Source organism: Aotus nancymaae, unplaced genomic scaffold, assembly GCF_030222135.1.
Source record: "Aotus nancymaae isolate 86718 unplaced genomic scaffold, 86718_ANA_hifiasm-v0.15.2.pri h1tg000020l, whole genome shotgun sequence".
NCBI lineage: Eukaryota > Metazoa > Chordata > Mammalia > Primates > Aotidae > Aotus > Aotus nancymaae.
This window is the reverse complement of record NW_026988432.1, coordinates 42,854,482-42,876,814: the sequence shown is the minus strand read 5'-3', so window position 1 is coordinate 42,876,814 and position 22,333 is coordinate 42,854,482. Positions and strand designations below refer to the sequence as shown.

Here is a 22,333-nt window from a genome sequence, read left to right as displayed (position 1 = left end):
CTATACATTCAGTAACATTTTATTATGTTTATATATTCAAAATGTATATGAATAAATGTGATGTCCTTTATATATGAAGGTAGAATCCCAGTAACCAAAAATAAAATATGTGCTTTGAATTATTAGTAGCATTTATCTGTTTATAGTCTCTTTTTTATCCTTGTAATTTATATTTATAAACTAAGTAGAACAGGTCAAGGGAAGAGTCCAAATACATTTTTAATACATAAAAATAACAAATGTAATGTTAGGTTTTGATTGTTTAGAATCTAATTAATGTTTAAGTATATATATATACTTAAACTATATTTTAACAATAATTTCAAAATTATGCATTTCATTGCAATTGTATATTTCACACTCCAAAAAAGTACAATAATATTATTTAGATCAGTGCATGATATAAATAATTTTATATTCCAAAACATATCAATTGTATTTACACATAGGTTTCTGGCATACCTATGCAAAACTATTTCACATATTACAAAAATATTCTAACACAGCCAAAGAATCTCATCAGGGCAAATAATTATAAGTATCCCATGTTACTTAAAAATATGAAGATATTGGCCAGGCGTGGTGGCTCACGCCTGTAATCCCAGCATTTTGGGGGCTGAGGAGGGTGGATCACAAGGTCAAGAGATTGAGACAATCCTGGCCAGCATGGTGAAACCCTGTCTCTACTAAAACTACAAAAACTAGCTGGGCCTGGTGGCACGTGCGTGTAGTCCCACCTACTCGGGAGGCTGAGGCAAAAGAATCACTTGAACCCAGGAGGTGCAAGTGGCAGTGAGCTGAGATCACGCCACTGCACTCCAGTCTGGTGACAAAGTGAGACTCTGTCTCAAAAATAATAATAATAATAATAATAATAATATATGAAGATATTTCATAAAAATCATTGAATAAGCAAATAAATTTTAAGTTGAAATTGCAGAACAGAAAGTAGAAAGACCTATGTTTTGCTATGTTTTCTTAAAAATATAACTACACGATTACAAAATTTCGGGTCATGGACATATATGATAAAACAAGAAAATTCCACAAGTACTTGATTGTATCCCTACTAACCTCATAATTCTAGAATGTATTATCAGTTGAAAATACTATTAAGGCTCACTCTCTTCATTTCTATTTTTCTAAATGTTTCAGAAATTGATTTACATTATACTAAATAAAATACATACATATATAATGATATTGTACTATATAGTACAATTGATCACTTGTCAACTAATATGATTTTACTTAATTAACATAATACCCAGCTTTAAAATAATTATATATTTAATATTTCATATACAAAAATGTCCAGAGGCAGTGCTTTTTCATTTGTTTCTGAGTCAAGAAGGTATCATCATGACCCATGTAAATGATTCTCAATTTTATTCTTTGTCATCCATGTCATGATTAATTCTATCTCTCTGCTGTTTGCAAGATGACTTCAGAAGTCTCCAGTTTCATGTTTATGCACTGCCAGGTCAAGCAAAGGCTATTTTATTCTTTAAATCTCTTTATTTATGGAGAAATAACTTTCCTGAAAGCCTTACAAAAGACTTTCTCTGAGATCTCATTTTATAGATGGGTTTTGTAGTCCAGTTCTCTAGCTTCACGGGAAGCTGGAAAAGCAAGTGTGTAGCACATTTAAACTTTACAAAGGGAAGCTGACTACGGCAGCAGAGAAAGGCCAAGAGAGGAATACAGCTTGGTGATAGTAGCTACAAGTCTGTCACATCTCTGTATTTGTCTAATTTACCCTACATTGTCCTCTACCTACCAACCTATTCTCTTCCTACACACACACCTAATTATTAATTATGCACATGTGCATGTTCCTCCTGCAATTATTAGCTTATGTAAAGGAGATACTGTTTGTTATGATGTGCTAAAATATCAAATGTACATCTCTCCATTATGTCAGGATTGTATATTAAAGCTCTGAAATTTTAGCAAGATTTTCACTTAAAAGGATTAAGAAGCCTTTATTGGTATCTGCAAAAACAAAGAGCTGTCAAAGTTTGTAGTTTTTTTAAATTTACTGCTTCTTTAGTTGTATAAATCATTGATGAAAGAAATCATTGATGACACAAATAAATGAAATCCCATGGTCATAATTTAAAAGATACTGTTAAAATATCCATAGTACCCAAAGCAATATATATATTCAAAGTAATCCCTAATAAAATTCCAATGACACTTTCACATAAATGCAAAAAAATCCTAAAATTTGTATGATAACACAAAAGATGCAAAATAGTCAAAGCAATATTGAGCAAAACCACATCTAGAGTCCTCACACTACCTTACTTCAAAATACACTATAAATCTGCAGTAATCAAAACAGTATGGTACTGGGATAATAAAAACAGACACACAGACCAATAGAGTAGAATAGATAACCCAAAAATAAATTCACACATTGAAAGCCAACTGATTTTTAATAAAGGTGCCAGGAACACACAATGAGGGAAGGACATTCTCTTCAATAAATGGTGTTGTAACAATTCGATATCCACATGCAGAAGAATAAGAGTAGGCCCGTAACTCACACTGCTATTGCTTAAATGTGTCTTCCAAAGTTCATATGTTATAAACTTCAGCCCCAATGCAAGAGTGCTGAGAGGTGGGGCTTTTAAGAGGGCTCTGCCCTCATGAGTGGATTAATGGCATTATCGTGAGAGGGGGTTACTTATCACAAAGTGGATTGTTATAAAAAGCAAGTTAGGCTGCCTCTTGCTTATTTGCTTCTTCTTGCTCTCTTGTTCTTCCACCTTTCACTATGAAATGATGCAGCAAGAAGGCCCTCGCCAAATGCAGTCTCCTTTACCTTAGATTTCCTAGCCTCCAAAACTGTAGGAAATAAATTTCTATTCTTCATAAATTACCCAGTCTTTGGTATTCTGTTATAGCAACACAAAATGGACTAAGACACATACCATATCCAAAAATTAACACAAAATTATTAAAGTCTTACACATAAGACCTAGAACTGTAAAACTGCAAGAGAAAAACATAAGGGAAAAGTTTTATGACATTAGTCTGGACAATGACTTTTTTGATATATACCCAAAACACAGGAAACAAAAGCAGAAATAGATAGATGGAATTACCTTTAACTGAAAAGCTTCTGCACAGCCAAGGAAACAACTGACAGAGTGAAGGAAGAATCTATGGAATGAGAGAAAATATTTGCAAACCATAGATATATTAAAGAGGTCAATATCAAACATACATAAGGAACTCAACTAAATAGCAGAAAAATAATTAGCAAAGGATTTGAACAGATATTTCTCAAAGCAGGCATACAAACAGCCAATAGGTATATTAGGATAATGCTTAATATCACTAATCATCTGACAAATGAAATTTTAAACCACAATGATATATCATCTCATATCTATTATTATGCCTATTATGTTTTAAATATAAAAGGTATTTCAGAAGATGTGGAGGAAAAAAACTTCTGCACACTGTTGGTAAGAGTGTAAATTCAGGGCTGGGTGCGGTGGCTCACGCCTGTAATCCCAGCACTTTGGGAGGCCAAGGCGGGTGGATCACGAGGTCAAGAGATCGAGACCATCCTGGTCAACATGGTGAAACCCCGTCTCTACTAAAAATACAAAAAATTAGCTGGGCATGGTGGTGCGTGCCTGTAATCCCAGCTACTCAGGAGGCTGAGGCAGGAGAATTGCCTGAACCCAGGTGGTGAGATCGCGCCATTGCACTCCAGCCTGGGTAACAAGAGTGAAACTCCGTCTCAAAAAAAAGAAAAAAAAAAAAAGTGTAAATTCAGAGAGCTATTATAAAAAATATGGAGGATCCTCAAAATATCAAAAATAGAACTACCATATGATCCAGCCAGCCCACTACTGGGTATATATTCTAAGGAAATGAAATCATAAAGTTGAAAAAATATCTATACTCTCATGTTCATTGCAATCTTATTCACAATAGCCAATATATAGAATCAACCATTGTCCATCAACAGATGAATGGATAAAGAAAATGTGGTATATATACACAACCAAATACATTTAAAAAGAAAGAAATTGTGTCACTTGCAACAACATGGAGGAAGCTGAAGGACATAATAGGTAAAATAAGTCAGGCACAGAAAGATAAATTCTTCATGATCTCACATATATGTGAACATCATAAAAGTTGAATAAACAGAAGTAGAGAATAAATAGTCGTTACCAGGGACCAGGGTGGGGGACAGGGATTAGGGAAATGATGGTCAAAAGACACAAAATTTCACTTAGGAGGAATAATTTCAAAATGTACGATGTACAATTTGGTGACTACAGTTAATAAAATGTATTATATTCTTGAAAATTGCTAAGATAGTACATTTTTAGTATTATCATCACAAAAAAAGTATGCGAAGCAGTGCATATATTAATTAGCTCTATTTAGCCATCCCATAATCTATACATATTTCCAAACATGTTGGACAAGATAAATATGTATCATTTTTATTTGCCAATTGTTAAACAAATAATATTTTTTAAAAGAAACTAAGAAAAGAAGGAAAGAAAGATAATGGAGGGAAGGAAAGAGGGAGGAAGAAAGGAAGGAAGGAAGGTAGGGAGGGAAGGAGAGAAGGAGGGAGAGAAGGAAGGACAGAAGGAGGGAGGAAGGAAGGAAGGAAGGGAGGGAAGGGAGAAAATGATGAAGAAAAGCAGCAAATTTTTGTTGAAATTATCAAATTATCTTGTAAGTAAGCTGGGAAAAAATGTAGCCATTATCAACATTTCAAAGTGTCTTTGTTCAAAATTCAAATATTAAAAGATATTTATACATTTTGTTTCACCTTATACATTTTTCAAGAGCTACTATGTTAGCTCTGTCATCCTCAGTAGTTTTTGGATAATGAAATTATAAATAATTTTTGCATGTAATTGATATAAAAACTACCTACCTAAATGTGAATATCTTTTGAAGACCTAAGATTTAACATACAGATATTTTACTTACTCCAACCCACTTAATTCAAATTAATGAAAAGTTTACAATAAAAAAGGATTTTCAAATGAATTACCAAAATCTTATAATTACAGCTCTGTGTTAAATAAATTACAAATAAAATTTTCAAAGATACTCTATAAGAAATTACTGACACGGGTTTTAAGAAATGTTAAGGCACCACTGAAACATTTTTCTTAAATGTTCATTTTATAGATATTACTATTGACAATTGGTGTCATCTGTTTCCAATTCTTTCTCAAAATTAAAATTAATAAAAATAACCTAGGGCCAGGCGCGGTGGCTCACGCCTGTAATCCCAGCACTTTGGGAGGCCGAGGCGGGTGGATCACGAGGTCAAGAGATCGAGACCATCCTAGTCAACACGGTGAAACCCCGTCTCTACTAAAAATACAAAAAAAAAATTAGCTGGGCATGGTGGCGCGTGCCTGTGATCCCAGCTACTCAGGAGGCTGAGGCAGGAGAATTGCCTGAAACCAGGAGGCGGAGGTTGCAGTGAGCCGAGATCCCGCCATTGCACTCCAGCCTGGTTAACGAGCAAAACTCTGTGTCAAAAAATAATAATAATAATTAAAAATAAAAATAAAAATAACCTAATGATGAGTCTCAACCAAATTAATATTTATCAATGTAGAAATTGATGTAGGTAAGAAAAACAAAATTTGCAAATATTGATGATTTTATTAGTACAAATTAATGAAGAGGCCAAACTGTTTGTTTATATTTTATGTGTGTTTGATAGATTGTTACATTTTCAAATAATACTGCCCTGTTTTCCTTTAAGTCTAATGCAAATATTTCTTTTCTAAAAAAAAATGGTATTTTAATTTAAAGAAGCTTTGTACCACTGTGTGCCAAATAAGCTTCTTGTGCCCACTTTATTATGGCCAATTATGCCAATTTTATGACTAGTTGCATGCATTTTATTTTCCATTGCAATAATGAAGATATCTGAAAGTTTAAAAAAATGTCATCTTGCCTGGGATTCTTTACTAGCATTGCTTCAATAAGGTAAAATATCATGACATTAGCATTAATGTATAAGTGGAACAATCTTTTTTTCAAAAAAAATCTCTCCTACTAGATAAAGAATTCATTTTTCTGTTCTTCAGGGTAACCTTTATCTAACTTTCTTACTTTAACAATTTAAATAACTGTAGAAGGTCACATAGGAAATAGCTGTATTCATGAATACCCAAGAAACTAATAAATCTCATTTTCTGACCAAAAAAAAAAAAGGATCATTATGTATACCTGCCCTGTGTCTTATGTTTGAACAAATGTATTAATTGCAAAATATCAGATTCCCTTCAGAAATGTCTATGCTGAAACATTGTTTCCCTCATATTTCTCTAGGACACAGATAAACATTTGTACCATTGTGTCAAGTTCAATAGGAGGAGCTGTCTGCTTAAATGTGTGCACATACTTTCCCTCATAGAAATACTAAGAACAGTCAACTGGCTTACAAAGATTCTATCATCTTCTTTTAATCAAACTAAGGAAGGTAACTGCTGACAACATTATATGACATCTTAGAAAATTGTTGATCAGAGCCACTTGAGACTGAACACCACACACATTCACAGTCTTTTCAACTGTGTAGAGTCAGAATCACAAAGTGGTTTAGATCACAACATAATTCAGTAAATAATAAAGTAAATGGCCTGCCCTCTAAGTTAAGTTGACATTAGTGAGCTATTGTCAGTGGAACATGAATTTTTATTAGATGTTCACAGCAGGGCTTTGGGAGCCCTCAAGCAAATATTTCTGAGGGTTTATTCATACTTTGTTAACTGCAAAACATATGTATTTGCAGCAAACTTCCATGCAATGGAAAGATTACTTGGCGTTTACAGAAACCAGCAGAAAGGGACTTTTCTCTTGCAAGAGTTTAACTTATTTTCCATTAACTTTTGTCTTTCTCTATAATTATAATTCCTTAATCCACACTTAAAGGTACAAGAAACTAAATAATATTCAACAAATAAGTATTGTCTATAAATTCAATGACTGTAGTTTAATTACATATGGTATACAAACAATTTTATAACTCCTTATAAACTTCTGATAACAGTCTTTAAGAAGGCTTGGTAAAATAATGAGCAGATACTTTCGAACTTTTTGAAATACATTCCTGTTGCTTTTTCAGTCTCTTTGATGTCAAACAATGGGAATAGCTAAGGTTTTGCGTTCTTCTGTTTTCTTTTAGGAGTAGAAAGTATAATGATGAATTTGTGAAGATCCTTTACTCTCATTTATAAAAAATTATTTGTGCATGGGAAAAATTACAAAAGGATACTAACTCATAGAAATTACAATATATAACATGGGAATTAAGCAGGTTTTAGTTACAGTCAATATTCTATTCCATTCAGTATGATTTTACAATTAAGAAAATAGAAAACTGAAAGCTACAATCTTTATCCTTTTTCTAATAAAATCATCCTTTTAAACCTATAATTGATTTTTTTAAATGGCATTTCAGAGTTGAATGGATCTATAGGTAAAATCTAATCCAATTTCTTAATTTTATAGTTTATCAAGGAGAGGTCAAAAAGAAAGGCAAATGAGTATTTCACTTGTCTATAGTAAACACAGGTATTAGGCTGATAACACCATGAAATAACCAAGCCATATGTTTTACACTCAATGTTTATTAAATGCTTGCTTTGTGCCAGAAGCTAAGGAATAGTGGCAGAAAATTTAAACTCTGCCTGTTCTGGTGGAGTTTATCTCATGGGGATTACAGGATTTAATCAAATAATCACACTAGCACATGTATAATCATAAAGGGATATAAACACTAAGAAATGCTAAGAAGACATGCTGTAAAAAGCATCACTTGAGAAGAGACCTGAAGTGTGTGCAGGCGTTAACTCGGTGGTGAAGGTGGTGGAAGGTGGCTTGGATTCCTGGCAGAGGGAACAACATATGAAAAGGCTTTTTTAGGGAGGAAGTATCATGAATTTAAGGACATGAACAAAGATATATCAATAGATCTATCAATTACCTGATGTGAAAGGAGGGGAAATGTGCTGATAAAAATGAAAAGAGCTTCAGAGATTTATGGAACAATATCCAAATTTCTAACATGTGGGTAGTTAAAGGTCCAGAAGGAAGGGAAGTAGAAAAATATTGAATAAATTATGGGCAAAAACTCACATTTAGTGAAAGACATAAATTTATACAAAATTTACAAGAGTCAAGATGCTAAATCACAAGGAGAATACAATGAAACCTAGTCATGTCACAGTACAACTGCTGAACATCAAAGAAAAAGTCAATCTTCAAAGCAACCAGAAAATAAATAACACATTGCATACAAAATAAATACAATTTGAATTATTGTGGATTTCTCATTAGAAAGTATGCAAACCTACAGTCCTGAAAGGGTTTATTAGTTTCTACTTTTTTATTATATACTTATTTTGGATTGTCTTTTTTTTTCCTTTTCTGACATCTTAAATTATACAGGATATCTCATTGATTTCCAAACCTCCTCACCGTCTATAAAGAGAAACACTAAAAGTGACATTTTGACTTAAATATTTTTGTTATTTCCTTCAAAATATTTTCTAATATCCATTTTGTTCTTCTTTGATAAATGAGTTATTTAGTAGTGTGCTTTTGTTTTTGCTTTCTAAGATAATTCCAAAACTTTGTTTTAAGCTGTGCTGTTAAAGTCCTCCTAGTCAGTTCTTTTTCTTTCTGTCTAAGTGTGAGTTTATGATCATTAAACATATTAACAATTTAAAATTATAATAATTTTAAAAATACAAATTCATGAGAATTAGGTTTAAACCAACAATCTCTGAGTTAGCCATGTCTCTAGATGTGAATGATTACCTGTCTCTGATTTTCTATTTTTATTATTTATCATTGTTTCTTGCCTATCATCCTTTTCTATCTTTTAGTAGTGTGTTTTTAAAACTTCTAATTACTGGCCGGGTGCAGTGGCTCACGCCTGTAATCCCAGAACTTTAGGAGGTCGAGGCGGGCAGATCACGAGGTCAAGAGATCGAGATCATCCTGGCTAACATGGTGAACCCCTGACTCTACTAAAAAAATACAAAAATTAGCTGGGCATGGTGGCACATGCCTGTAGTCCCAGCTACTTGGGAGGCTGAGGCAGGAGAATTGCTTGAATCCGGGAGGTGGAGGTTGCAGTGAACCAAGATCGCGCCACTGCACTCCAGCCTGGCACCTGGTGACAGAACAAGACTCTGTCTAAAAAAAAAACAAACTTCTAATTATGTTTGCAAATACAATTCACTTATAATTTTTAATTTGAATTAAGAATTCAAATTAAATTTATGAATCTATCTTAGAAATGTACTGATACCTGTTTTATAGCATAATGCATGTGCAATTTAAAAATATTCTTTGCATATACTTGGGAACAATGTGGATGCTGTCATTGCTAGGTACAGGTAAAATATCTGTACATTTGACCAAGCTTCTTTGCTGTTAGATTAAATATTGTATTTTTTTTTTAGTAAAGAGCAGTCAAACCAGACAAAAATGGAATTAAAATATGTGACAAACTTTCCACTATTACAGTATATTTGCTAATTGTTCATTGTAATTCTGTTAAATTTTGCTTTATATATGACAAAATTCGTATTACTGGAGGGCATCCAAGCTTAGAAGTTTGTCATGTTTATATAACGACTCTTCTTTTCCATAATAACATTGCTACTAACAATAAAATTCTGTTTTGTCTGACATAAATGTAGATTCATCTGTACTGTTAATATGCATTCCAGTCTTTACATCTTAACCTGTATCTTTAGAAGTTGTATCACTGTAACAACCTTATGAGTACTTATTTTTATAACCTAACATGCTAATTTTGCTTTTTAATAAAAATGCTTAGCATATTTATATTATTCTAATTAATTTTATATTTGGATTTAATTATATGAGTTTATTTTATATGATTCTTCATCCTTTGTATGTTTCTTTTCTCTTCCCTTTACTATTTTTGCAATATACTAAAATTTTATATCTTTCATTTCTCTAAAAATAACTGAATGTTTTATGTCTATTCTTTTAGTGGTTAACTTTAGTTTTAATATGTATATTTAATAAAATCTAAACCTAAACAATAACTCAGCCCTAAATGCTTTGAATCCCATCAGTCACCTTTCATTTAAAATGTTTTTATTGTCTAGAACTTTGCTTCCACTATTTCTTTAATTCCTAGTATTACCAATTACTACCATTTAAAAATAATATTTAGCATACCCTCATGTTTTCTAATTGCCATATTCACTACTTCTTCTGACATCATGGTCATTCCATTTAAGATCTCTGTATTCCTTCTTCTTGAAATATATATTCTAACATTTCTTTAGTGGGGATCTATTAATGGTAAAGTCTCTCAATTTTCATATGAAAATCTCTTACTACATTTTTATTTCTTCTCACTTTTTTAAAGTCATTTGGTTTCCACAATTTGCCTTGGGAAGGAAGTCATCTGTTTACTTTTAATCCCGCTTAAATGTATTTATTTCCTTTGTCTACTTTAAACATTTTTCTCTTTGCCTATAGTGTTCATGTTTAGATGTAGTTTTTTACGTATCTTGTATTTCCCGAATGTTTGGATTCAACTCTTTCAAATATTCTTGAGAATTCTAAGAAAATGTCTATTTTTAAAATTCATCTTCTCATCTATGCTGTACCTATGGAACTCTAAATGTATTTTTAAACTTCTCATTCTATTCTCTATGTGTTCTAATGTATTTTCTACTTTCTATCACTCTATCCACCTATTAAGTCTAAGAAAACTTTCCCAAATTTATACTTCGGTTCACAAAGACTCTATTAAATTGTGTCTAATCTGCTGTTCAACTTATCCACTGATAATGGAAGAATGCTATGTGGAGACTGGAGTTAGGCTGTCATGTCCAAGGACCACTCAAGATCACCAGAAAACCACCAGAAGCCAGGTGAGAAGCATGGGACAGATTCACCCTCACAGATCTCAGAAAGAATCAACCCTGCCAATGCCTTTAGCCTTCAGAAACATGAGACAAGGCATTTCTGTTTTAAGCTACCCAGTTCTTGAAACTTTATCATAGCAGCTGAAATGCATAGAGACTTTGATGACCTTATTTTTAGAAGTATCTTTGCTTTTTCTTTCTTTCTTTCTTTCTTTTCTTTTTTGACACAGAGTTTCTCTCTTGTTGCCCAGGCTGGAGTGTAATGGCGTGATCTCAGCTCACCACAACCTCCACCTCCCGGGTTCAAGTGATTCTCCTGCCTCAGCCTCCCAAGTAGCTAGGATTACAAGTATGCGTCACCATGCCTGGCTAATTTCGTATTTTTTTTAGTAGAGATGGGGTTTGTCTCTGTTGGTCAGGCTAGTCTTGAACTGCCAACCTTAGGTGATCTGCCTGCCTCAGCCTCCCAAACCGCTGGGATTACTAGTGTGAGCCACCATGCCCGGCCTCATTTATTTCTTATGTTTTGATTCTGTATTTGAAAAGCATCGAAACATATTCACCATATATTCTTTACACAAGAGTTCTAAATTTTTTAACACTTGGGAGACTAATTCTATTACGTTTTCAAATTCTTGGGAGTCTAATTCTACTTTGCAATTTCCACTAACTCTTAGTTATGGGTGTCTGTTTTACAATTTATGATTTTGGATTGCAAGTTCAAGTTCAGTTGTGATTTTTCCATTGGAATCCTACGGACCTGTGATGAATGTATCATTCCAAAGAGAAATTGGAAAAGCTTCTGCCAGTCACCCTCAGGTGCTACCACCCCTTATTCACTAACGTTAATTTCTTAACTTTGACTTTACAAGATTGCATTGCTATTACATATTGAAACAACAAATCAACATAAGTGAGGGATCTGTGGTAATGAATTCTCAAAGGAAATGTTCCTTCTTTTTCAGAGCAAAGCCAGAGATGGATAATTTTTTGTTGTTGTTGTCATATCTTAATTCAACCTCTACTGAGAGCGAAATCCTTAGATGGCTTCAGCTCTATGAAGGGCTTTAGTTTAAACTTCATACCTTATGTGGTACCAGGGCCATATCTGCTGGCCTGTAGATAGCTATTAAAGTGCTAGCCTTCAATCTAATTAGCAGTTTAAGTGAATGAAATCTGGCTAAAATGGAACAGTGCTTCAAATAAAAAGAGGAGCAAAAATGATCTAAAAATGCTTTAAAAGGTAACATAAGCAGGTTTATCTGTGCCCCCCCCACACACAAATACACACAAATAAATAAACAATCAAAATGCTCCTTAAAGGAGAGAATCTCAACTTATCTCTGAATCCATAGCATTAAATGTAGTTTTTACTTCACTCTATCCCAGCCCAAACCGTAAAAGCCAAGTAAAACGTGTATGTAACACCAAAAGATGAACACTTCAATGTTCTGTAAACCTATCAATCTATCATGACACTAGTGTAGAAAATCACTGGCGTAGCTCATTGTTGGAGTTGGAGAACCAAAGATTTGAATATTCTGGAACATTTTTTATTATGGTATAAGGTTAGAAAAAAAGAACAGTGACATCACTGAATTCTAGGAGGTGGGAAGAGGGGTTTCTACAATCAGAAAGCACCGATTATTTAATTGTTCATTTAAAAATATTGTTTTATATCAAACTCTACAGCTCAGAGAGGCAAAGAGAGGCTTGCTGTAAATACACAGGGTAAGTAATAGCTGATGTCAACCCTATTCCTATAACTGGATACCAACAACAAGAGCAGCAGAATCTTAAGCTGCTGGGATATATACAAAATTCCTTTTATAGAATGTCTACTTTTTCTTCAGTTTTCATTTTAATAATTGTTGTATTGTTTTTCAGTCCCTGGCACCATCTACAGAGTGTTATCACAGCAGTAAGAAAAGTAAGAGTTGACAGAGAAATAAACATGTTACTTTTTATTGGAGGAAAAAGCTACTACTAATAGGAAGAGCTCATTAGAAACTTCATTTTCAGCCATTGTTCTCATCAGTTTATAAACTGGACCACGAGCCCTGTTGACCTGATGGCACTTCATTGGCTTTTCTTCTATAACCAATATATTCTGATAAACCAAACAAAATGTATCTTATAAAGAGATGAAATTGTCTCAGTACTGGTACCAGATTGTAATGTAGTTCTATTTGAGAAGAAATAATTTTAAAAATAAAGTGAATTTTATATTAAGTTAAACTTATTCAATTTAAAAATCTTGACTCTCAATCTTTCCTAGCTGTTGTTGTTAGGTTAAATTATTCTTTGATACACTGTTGGTGACAGTTTATTCTTTAATGCTCTTATACCCTCATAATGGCAAAACAAAAATTTGGCAGATTTGTTTTGACCTCCTGACTAACTTTGAAAATTTTACTAGTCCATGCAATTAAAAAATCCCAAGGAACCACTCTGAGAGGGTAATATATTAATATATTACATACAATATCTCTCAATCCATGCAGGGCATACACTCAGGACAAGTCACTGTGGTACCAAAAGTCAGCTGCCAACATAAGAAAGTTGTTCCATTCAGAGGAAAAAAATAAGAAATGTATTGTTGGAATGAACTATCCGTCTAATTCAGTGAAAATATTCAATGTAAGAGTTCCATGTGGCAAGAAGAGTTCCATAAGAAATGTAATTTTTTTCCCAGGATGTTTCTAACCAATAAGACAGTTCCTTATAGTAGATAAGAAATTTCAAACTGAGGACAAGTTTCTGCTTTAAAAAAAAGAGGCTCATTTCTGTCTTAAATTGAACGATTTAATATAATAATATACTCCTATAGTTCTGTATATAGGGTTGATGTTTTACATGATAAGATAAAGACTGTGAGAGAGACCCACGAAGAAACAGAGGGAGAAAGAAGAGAGAAAGGGGGAGAGAGCAAGAGAGAGAGAGGGACAGAGGAAGAGAAAGAGGAATATGATATTCTGTTGGTTTTTTACATTATCATTTCCAAAAACACATTTATTCTTACTTAGAAATTACTTATATAGCATTTACTATATGCTGGGCATTTCTAAGTATAAAATATTAACTTATTTAATCTTCATAACAATCCCATGAAGTAAGTACCATCTTAAGTTCGTAGATAAGTAATCTGAGACACAGAGACATTAAGTAACTTGCCAAAAATCTAACAGCCAAGCATGACAGAGCTGGAAATCAAATTCAGGCAGCTGTATGCCTTTAGAGTTGATGTTCTTAACCACTACTCTTACTGTCAATGGAAATTAATGTTAGGAATTATATACCCCAAGAGACAGAAAAGTAACACACTCACTCTAAAGATTACACAGAGATAGTTATATAAACACTACAAATAATTTCTAATTATTTGATACTTTTCCTCTGCATCCTTTCCCTGTTAACATTTTTTTTTCATGATTTCTTTCACAGTTCTACTTCTAGGTCCACCTGAATGAATATTAGGCCACATTCAATACATTCCTAAGTTCCACAGATTTCATATGATAGCCACTTGAAAGTTTTCAAATTAGGGTCAGAATTATATTTTTTAAATGTCTGTAAATTTTCTATTTCAACCTATAATTTAAATACATAAGTTTCATTAAAATAAATTTTATATTCAATGCTACGAGAATACCAGTATTCTGTTACTAATGGTCTACTCAATAAATAATCTCTTCTTTCATATACATCTAGATCTATGTTTACTCTATATGGGACATTTTCTACTTACCTTGATTTGTGTAAATATTTTTTATTATCAGCAAATATATTTGATTATTTTACTTTTTTGGAGCATTAAAAATGTTAGAGTAAAACAATCTCATTAAATTTTATTTGTCCTGAATCTGGTAACCAGTTAGAGTTTAGTACCAACAAAGTTTATTTCAATTTGTATTGATCTAAAAAAAGTCAGTCCAAATCCCACTTTTACTCTAATTTAATTATTCTATTAAGTGTTTATTAAGCACCTACTCTGAGTTAGATGCCACACAGTGTTCTAAAGATACTAAGATGACTAAGGTAAGTATTGCTGCTTTTAAAGTACTTATGTTTGAAAGACAAATTTTAGCATATCCCCATTAGTCCATTAGACTGAAATTGTTAAGTAATAAATTGCATGTCTACATGATTTACTGTAATCTAGCCTTTTCACTTCAACACTTTAATCCTAGAGTTAAAAACTGAATCCTTTCTTTCACTGCTTAAAAATATTAGCATTGAAAATATTTATTTCTACAGCTTCCATTTTATGAAGACACCCACCTGGCTGGCTGGCTGATTCATACCTGTCAATTTTTCTAACTTTGACTAAAAAGGAGAGCACTAGTAAGAAACATTCCAAAGAAAGTGAAATATAGCCTATAAGGTAAAGGAATTGATGCTGGAGATGACTAAACTAATTAAACATCCATAAATATTCCAAAATAAAAATTGAGAAAATATTAAAATGATACCCCTATGGTCATATTTGTGTTAGTGACAGTTATCTTCAAGTCCACTGAATAATTGCTCATAAAGAGAAAGTGTGACTTGCATGATGTTGTTATTGGTATAAGTTTTTATTACCATTACATTTAAAAAATGGCTGGGATAGAGAAACTGTACCACACATATATAGCTAATAGGAAAGCAAAATGGTAGAGACACGCTAGAAAACAGTTTAACAAACTAAACATACAATTAACCTGCACCACAGCAATTGCACTCTTGGACATTTAATCAAGAGAAATGAAAAGATGTGCTCACAAAAAAGCCTGTACACAAATATTTATAATGGCCTTATGTGTAACAGCCCAAAGCTGAAATCAGACCAGATAACCTTTGACAGATTAATAATGATGAAATAGTGATACATATATACTATGAAATACTGCTTAGCAATAAAACAAACAAACTATTGAAACACATGATAACTTGGATAAATCTCCAGGGAATTATAATCAGTGGAAACAAAAAAAAGCAATCCCCAAAAGTTACGTGCTATATAAGTTCATTTTGAAATCAGGGATTTTAGAAATGTAGTACAGATCAGTGGTTAAGAATGGGGATCATAGTAGGATGAAGGAACAAGAAAGAGGTGGATGTGATTATAAAATGTCAGACTGAGGGTTCCTTGTGGTATTAGAACTGTTCCATATCTTTAGTGTGGTGATGGAAACACAAACCCATACACAATGAAATTGTATAGAAATTAACATGCAAACACAAACACATACACACACAAGCAAAGCTGGGAAATTTTTTAAAAGATTGGTAGATTTTATCAATATAATTATTTTCGCTGTGATACTATTATATTACAGCTTTGAAAACTGTTACCATTGGTGAGAAGTGGGCTAAGTGTAATATTTCTTACAATTGCATGTGAATCTACAATGATTTCAATAAAAAATTCAGTTCAAAAAAGTGGGATTAGAGAGCTGGAACAGCCCCCTGATATCTCTCTGTCTCTCTCTCTCTCACACACACACAGACACACACACAGACACACATATACAGGCACACCCCTTTCTGCTTAGAAAGCAGCAAATTTTTCAGCACTAGAGAAGGCTTAGCAAGTGGCCTTGAGAATGAAAACTATATATTAAAGATGGCAAGCAGAAAAATAGAAGTGTTGGTCCTGTATGACCCAGGGACTCCACTACATCATCTCTACCCTAACTACTTTTGACTTTATTTTGAATGAGAGAAAAATATACACCTTTATTTCTATTTAAAAAAATAATAGGATGTGACAAGTGCTGATAAGGCAGTGTAGACAGTGTATACCTATTCTCATTCTTTCCTGACCTCATCTGAAGCCACTCTGTAGAGTGCTGACTCATTAAAAATGGAATTTGTTCCAAAACTCGTGCTCACTAACCTTAGTATGTGCATGTAAAATACATATATATAACACCCTATTATTCTGCTATAACATACATATTTCTCACATTATCTGATTATTAGGTATAGTCTCTGCAATTGTAGGAAAGTCTGTGCCCTTTGACAGTAAGTTCTAAACCCCTTATCACAAATAATCTCAGCTGATGATTAGTTCTTGTAGTCTGCAATACGTATTGTTTACTTCACTAGTCCCCAAAGCAATCTTTCCAGTAACACTATCATATTTGTCTTATGTCATTCCTTTTTATTTCAATATTCTGAGGTTCTCTGATCCTTGGATTTTTATAATTTTGAATAGCTGCACTTTAATGCTAGGGTAACAAAGCATTCCATTTACATGAAAAGACTTTTTAAAATGTGCTTTGGTCAAAATTTATCCTGAATAGTGGGTAGGAAAAAAGAATGTGTGAAGAAAATTAAGTCCCTACTTTGCCTTTAGCCAGCTGGGTTCTAATTCAGTGCCATGAGCACAAGCCTCCTTTCAAGCATATGATTTTTCTGAATTGTTTCATAGATAATTAAATAAACTCTAAGATAGCTTTCCATTATCTTTAGTCAGAGATGGTACTTCAGAACTCATAAGTTTATACCAATTACATAAGAAAAAGATGACAATAATGAGTTAAAAAAAGAGGTGAGAATAATGGGGAAAAAAGGGAATAAGAGTTAAATTTTTAGTTGTCAGAAAGTGGCACATGCATTGCATCACATATATTGACTCATTTAACCATCACAATAACCATGTGAAGTAGATACCATTTACTGTCCCCATTTCACATATATTGAGAAAAATGTTGAAGTGTGAACTGATTTCTGTCATTTGCATTTCTATGTGTATCCTAGTCCTTTCTTTAAACCAGACTGTTAAGGCATTTCATCCTTACTGCCCTGGATTAAGGTTGTTATGGAAACTGATTTTTTGAAAAGCGTTTAAGTCCTGGATTTTAAATTTCAAAAGTTTACTTGGATTTACAGAACCCTAAGCTTTCAAGCTTCAGAAACCTAAAGTCTGGAAAACTCATCATATATTACTTATGCCATAAACAATAGACCTGAAGAAATGTTGATGAAGTAATAGACAGTTTCACACTTTCATTGATATAACAATTCTCTCAGTGGATATAGAGATATGAAAAGAAAATGTAGCCTATATATTCATGAGTTCCCGAGAAGTAGCTCTGCTTTCTACACCTCCCCAATGTGTAAGAATTCTAGGAACCTAAACCCAAATAGTTTTGGAAAATTATGAAATTCCAAGTATCAGCGGGTGGCATGTCTTTTACAGTTTTCTGCACCCAAAGTGGTTTCTGAGCAGTAGAATAGAGATAACTGAATGCTGGTGCAGATTAGTATAAGACAGTCTCACAGGCTCTGGGAAATTGGATGAGTTCATTCATGAACTCTTGGGATGTTGTACCAAGAAGACATGAAAATATGTAAGAGGCTCCTAAACTTGCATATTTCCAGTGTTTAGAAGCAAGTGAGTCCCATTGCCAATCTACATGACAGAAGCAAATTGTATGGGAGAATTTGCCAGTTGCCAAGACCATTAGCAGATAACCAAAGCCCTATGTATGTAACCAGTTGCCAAGGCCATTAGCAGATATCCAAAACCCTATCACCTCCTCACACTGGGAATATGCCCCTATATGGACCATCCTCGAACCTTAAAACCCCAGGCAAAGGGATACCTCAAAGTTACCAAGGAATTAACTAAATAAATTCACCAAGAATTAACTAAAATTAAGTTTCTGCTTTCACTGAGTTCCGTTTACTCTTCTTTTTCTCATTTCTTAGGTGAAAGCTTAGATTATTAAGACATTTTTCTTTAATATTAGCATTTGTTGCCATAAATTTTCCTCAAAGCCTTGTCTGAGGTGCATCCCACAAATTTTGATATGCTACATTATCATTTTTATTCACTTCAAAATACTATCTAATTTATCTTAGAATTTACTATTTCACCCATGGATTATTTGGATGAATGTTATTTAATCTTTAAATACTTGGGGAATCTCCAGACAACTTTCTCTTACATATTTGTAGTTTAAACCCTTTCTGGTCAGGTAACATCCTTATTGTATGTTGCATAGAGCCATACATACCACAATATCACATCTACACATAGATTTAAAGCCCCATCATACAATGCTATATTTTTTTCAGCAGTCATACATATCTTAAATAATTTATAGAATAAAAGTAATTGACTTATAATTTCTTTGGATCTTTTTACATTACTTAAGTATAATGTAAATTATGTCCAGATATCTTTGTAATATCATTTCTATTCATACTGAAGAACTTCTTTTAGCATTTATTTTAGAATAGGTCTGCTGGAAATTAATTTGTGTTTTTTCTTCACTTGAGAAAATCTTTATATTATCTTTTTCAAAAAAATTTTCGCTAGATATACAATTATTTTCTTTCAGCATGTTAAAGATTTTTGTCCTGTGGGCTTCATGGTTTCTGATGAGAAGTCTGCAGTAATTTCAATTACTGTTTGCCTACAAATAATGTGTAATTTTCCCCTGGCTCCTTTCAAGATGGTTTTCTTTAATTAGTTTCAATTATGATGTGTTTATGAATTTTTTTTTTTTTTAATTTATCTTGTTTGGGTTCCACCAAGCATCTTGAATTGTCCTGTAAACAAATTTGGGAACATTCAGCCATTATTTTTCTCATTTTTTTCTCTACCAATTCCTTTCTTTTCTTCTTCTATGATTCCACTGGCACAATTATTAGATCTTTTGTTACTGTCCAACAGATCCCTGAATCTGTTTTTTAAAATATTTTTTTCTACTCTGTTTTTCCGCAAGGATAATTTCTATTGATCTACCTTTAAATTCATGGACTCTTTCATCTGCTATCTCCATTCTACTCTTGAGCCCACCTAGGGAATTTCGATCACATATTTTTGAGTTCAAATATTGACATTTGATTCTTTTGATAGTTTCTGTGCTGAGAATGTCTATCTTTTCATTCATTTGAAGAGTGTTTGCATTTTCAACATAGAACATGATTATATTAGCCACCTTTAAATCCTTCATAATCCCAACCTCTGGCCCAACTCAGGTTTGACATCTATTGATTTTCTCTCTTAAGATTTGTTCCCTTTTCGTTGTTTCTTTATATGCCAAATAATTTCAGATGTAAACTGAACATTTTAAGTACTATGTTGTGAAACTCTTCATCTTGTTAAAATCCTCTGAAAAAAAATATTATATTTGGATAGCATGCAATAAATCCCATTAGACTAATGCCAAAAGTTCTGTCTTGTCATCAGTTAGTGATTCCAATGTCAGTTCAGTTGCTAAATTTTGATATGTTTCTTTGGTTCAACCCTGCAACCACGCAACTCAGAAGTTAGTCTTAGACTTGTGCAGTGGTTTATATCATATTTTAGTTCTCAAAGTCTTTGTCATGGTGTTTGCATACATTCTGCACATCCTTAGCTTGACAATGAACACAATTAATACAAGATTTAGGGGATCTTCTCTTTGGAATTTCCCTCACACTCTCTGATTCCCAACAGATTACTTTTATTCTAATGTCTCTGGCCTGAAAACTGTTACCTCTTAGAGTTTTAGTTATGTGCACTGTTGCACAACTCCATGGGATTGAGGCCATCTCTAGGAAAATTGTAGCCCTGAAAATGAGAAAGTAGTAATCGGAATCTCACACATACTCTTTTGCCACAGGGAGCCAGGGAACTTTTGTTTTCTGTTCCTCCAGCCACACAAAGGTTTTCCACTCAGCTTTTTAGGCCCCTCTCTGCTGGCACTGCTACCATCATACCAGCAGTGCAGCTCCGTGATCTGGGCTGCCGTCATGCTAGGCTATTAGTGAAAATAGGAGGAAAAAAATAGACATAGTGATCCCTCCACATTCTGCAGTAGTCAAGGGACCCTATACCTGGTCCTCTAGACAAAAAGAGGTTTTCCTCAGAATTTGTATTGTCTGCTCCCCTTGTGCAGTTTCATGACCGAGGCTGTCCTTAGATTAAATCCAGGAGATGAAGGGGAACAGGGCAAAGGAAACTCACCCCTTATGCTGCCTACTTGCAGTTGACATCCATCCTCATTTTTCCTGCTATCGTTTGTTTTACAGAGTCCTCAGGGAGTTATGTAGAATATTCCTTCCAGAGTTTTTAGGGTAATCAGTGGAAGGGATTGTTCATAGTGAGCTTAGCCAGCACTGGAACCTTATGGTAGTTTTCTAGAAACAAAGACTCATGAGCCCCACCCTGATCCAGAATGTCCATTTTAGCAAGATCCTCAGGTGACTGTTAAGCATCGTAATAGATGAGATATTCTCAGCTAGACGACAAGAAAAAGATTCAAAAAAAACTCTCAGAATCTAAAAGATTCATGTAAAGTACTCCAAGTTTCAAAATAACAGTTATAATACACAAACAGACACACATACATTTTTAAATGAAAACCATAATTATTGGCTGGATGCGGTGGCTCACGCCTGTAATCCCAACACTTTGAGAGGCCAGAGTGGGTGGATCACCTAAGGTCAGGAGTTTGAGATCAGCCTGGCCAGAATGGTGAAACCCTATCTCTACCAAAATCTCAAAAAAAAAAAAAAATCATACCGGTGTGGTGGTGTACACCTGTAGTTCCAACTACTTGGGAGGCTGAGGCAGGAGAATCTCTTGAACCTGGGAGGCAGAGGTTGCAATGAGCTGAGATCACACCACTGCACTCCAGCCTGGGCAACAGAGCAAGACTCCATCTCAAAAAAAAAAAAAAAAAAAAAACAAGAAGAAAAGAAAACTGTAATTATCATAATTCATTGGGAAGAGGGATTTAAAATAAAAAATAGGCTGGACATGGTGGCTCACACTTGTAGTCCCAGCACTTTGGGAGGCTGAGGTAGGCAGATCACCTGAGGTCAGGAGTTTGAAACCAGGCTGGTCCACATGGTGAAACCCCATCTCTACTACAATTACGAAAAAAAGCATCTGGGCATGGTGGTGCACGCCTATAGTCTTAACTACTCAGGAGGCTGAGGCAGGAGAATTGCTTGAACCCGAAAGGCGGAGGCCGTGGTGAGCTGACATGGCACACTGCACTCCAGCCTGGGCAACAGAGCAAGACTCCATCTCAAAAAAAAGAAAAGAAAAGCAAACTGCAATTATCATAATTCATTGGGAAGGGGGATTTAAAACAAGAAATAGACTAGGCGCAATGGCTCATGTCTGTAATCCTAGCACTTTGGGAGGCTGAGGCAGTCAGATCACCTAAGGTCAGGAGTTCAAGACCAGCTTTGCCAATATGGTGAAACCCCATCTCTACTAAATATAAGAAAATTAGCTGGGCATGGTGGCTGGTGCCTGCAATCCCAGCTACTCAGGAGGCTGAGGCAGGAGAATTGCTTGAAACCGGGAGGCGGAGGTTGCAGTGAGCTGAAGATTGCACCACTGCACTCCAGCCTGGGTGGCAGAGCAAGACTGTCTAAAAAAAAAAAAAAGAAAAAACACA

General features: G+C 34.0%; 1 protein-coding gene across 9 annotated transcripts in view; it reads right to left on the bottom strand.

Annotated features, from left to right (window-relative positions):
* Nucleotides 1–22,333, bottom strand: part of NOL4 (nucleolar protein 4) — a 371,463-nt gene that overhangs the window by 333,501 nt on the left and 15,629 nt on the right. Inside the window, exon 2 of one of the 9 annotated variants that reach the window (XM_064379300.1) lies at nucleotides 3,114–3,171. The exons of the other annotated variants lie outside the window; for them this stretch is intronic. Within the exon in view, the coding sequence (XP_064235370.1) occupies nucleotides 3,114–3,171 (58 nt within the window). The remainder of the gene's footprint in view (nucleotides 1–3,113; nucleotides 3,172–22,333) is intronic. 9 annotated transcript variants of the gene reach the window in all.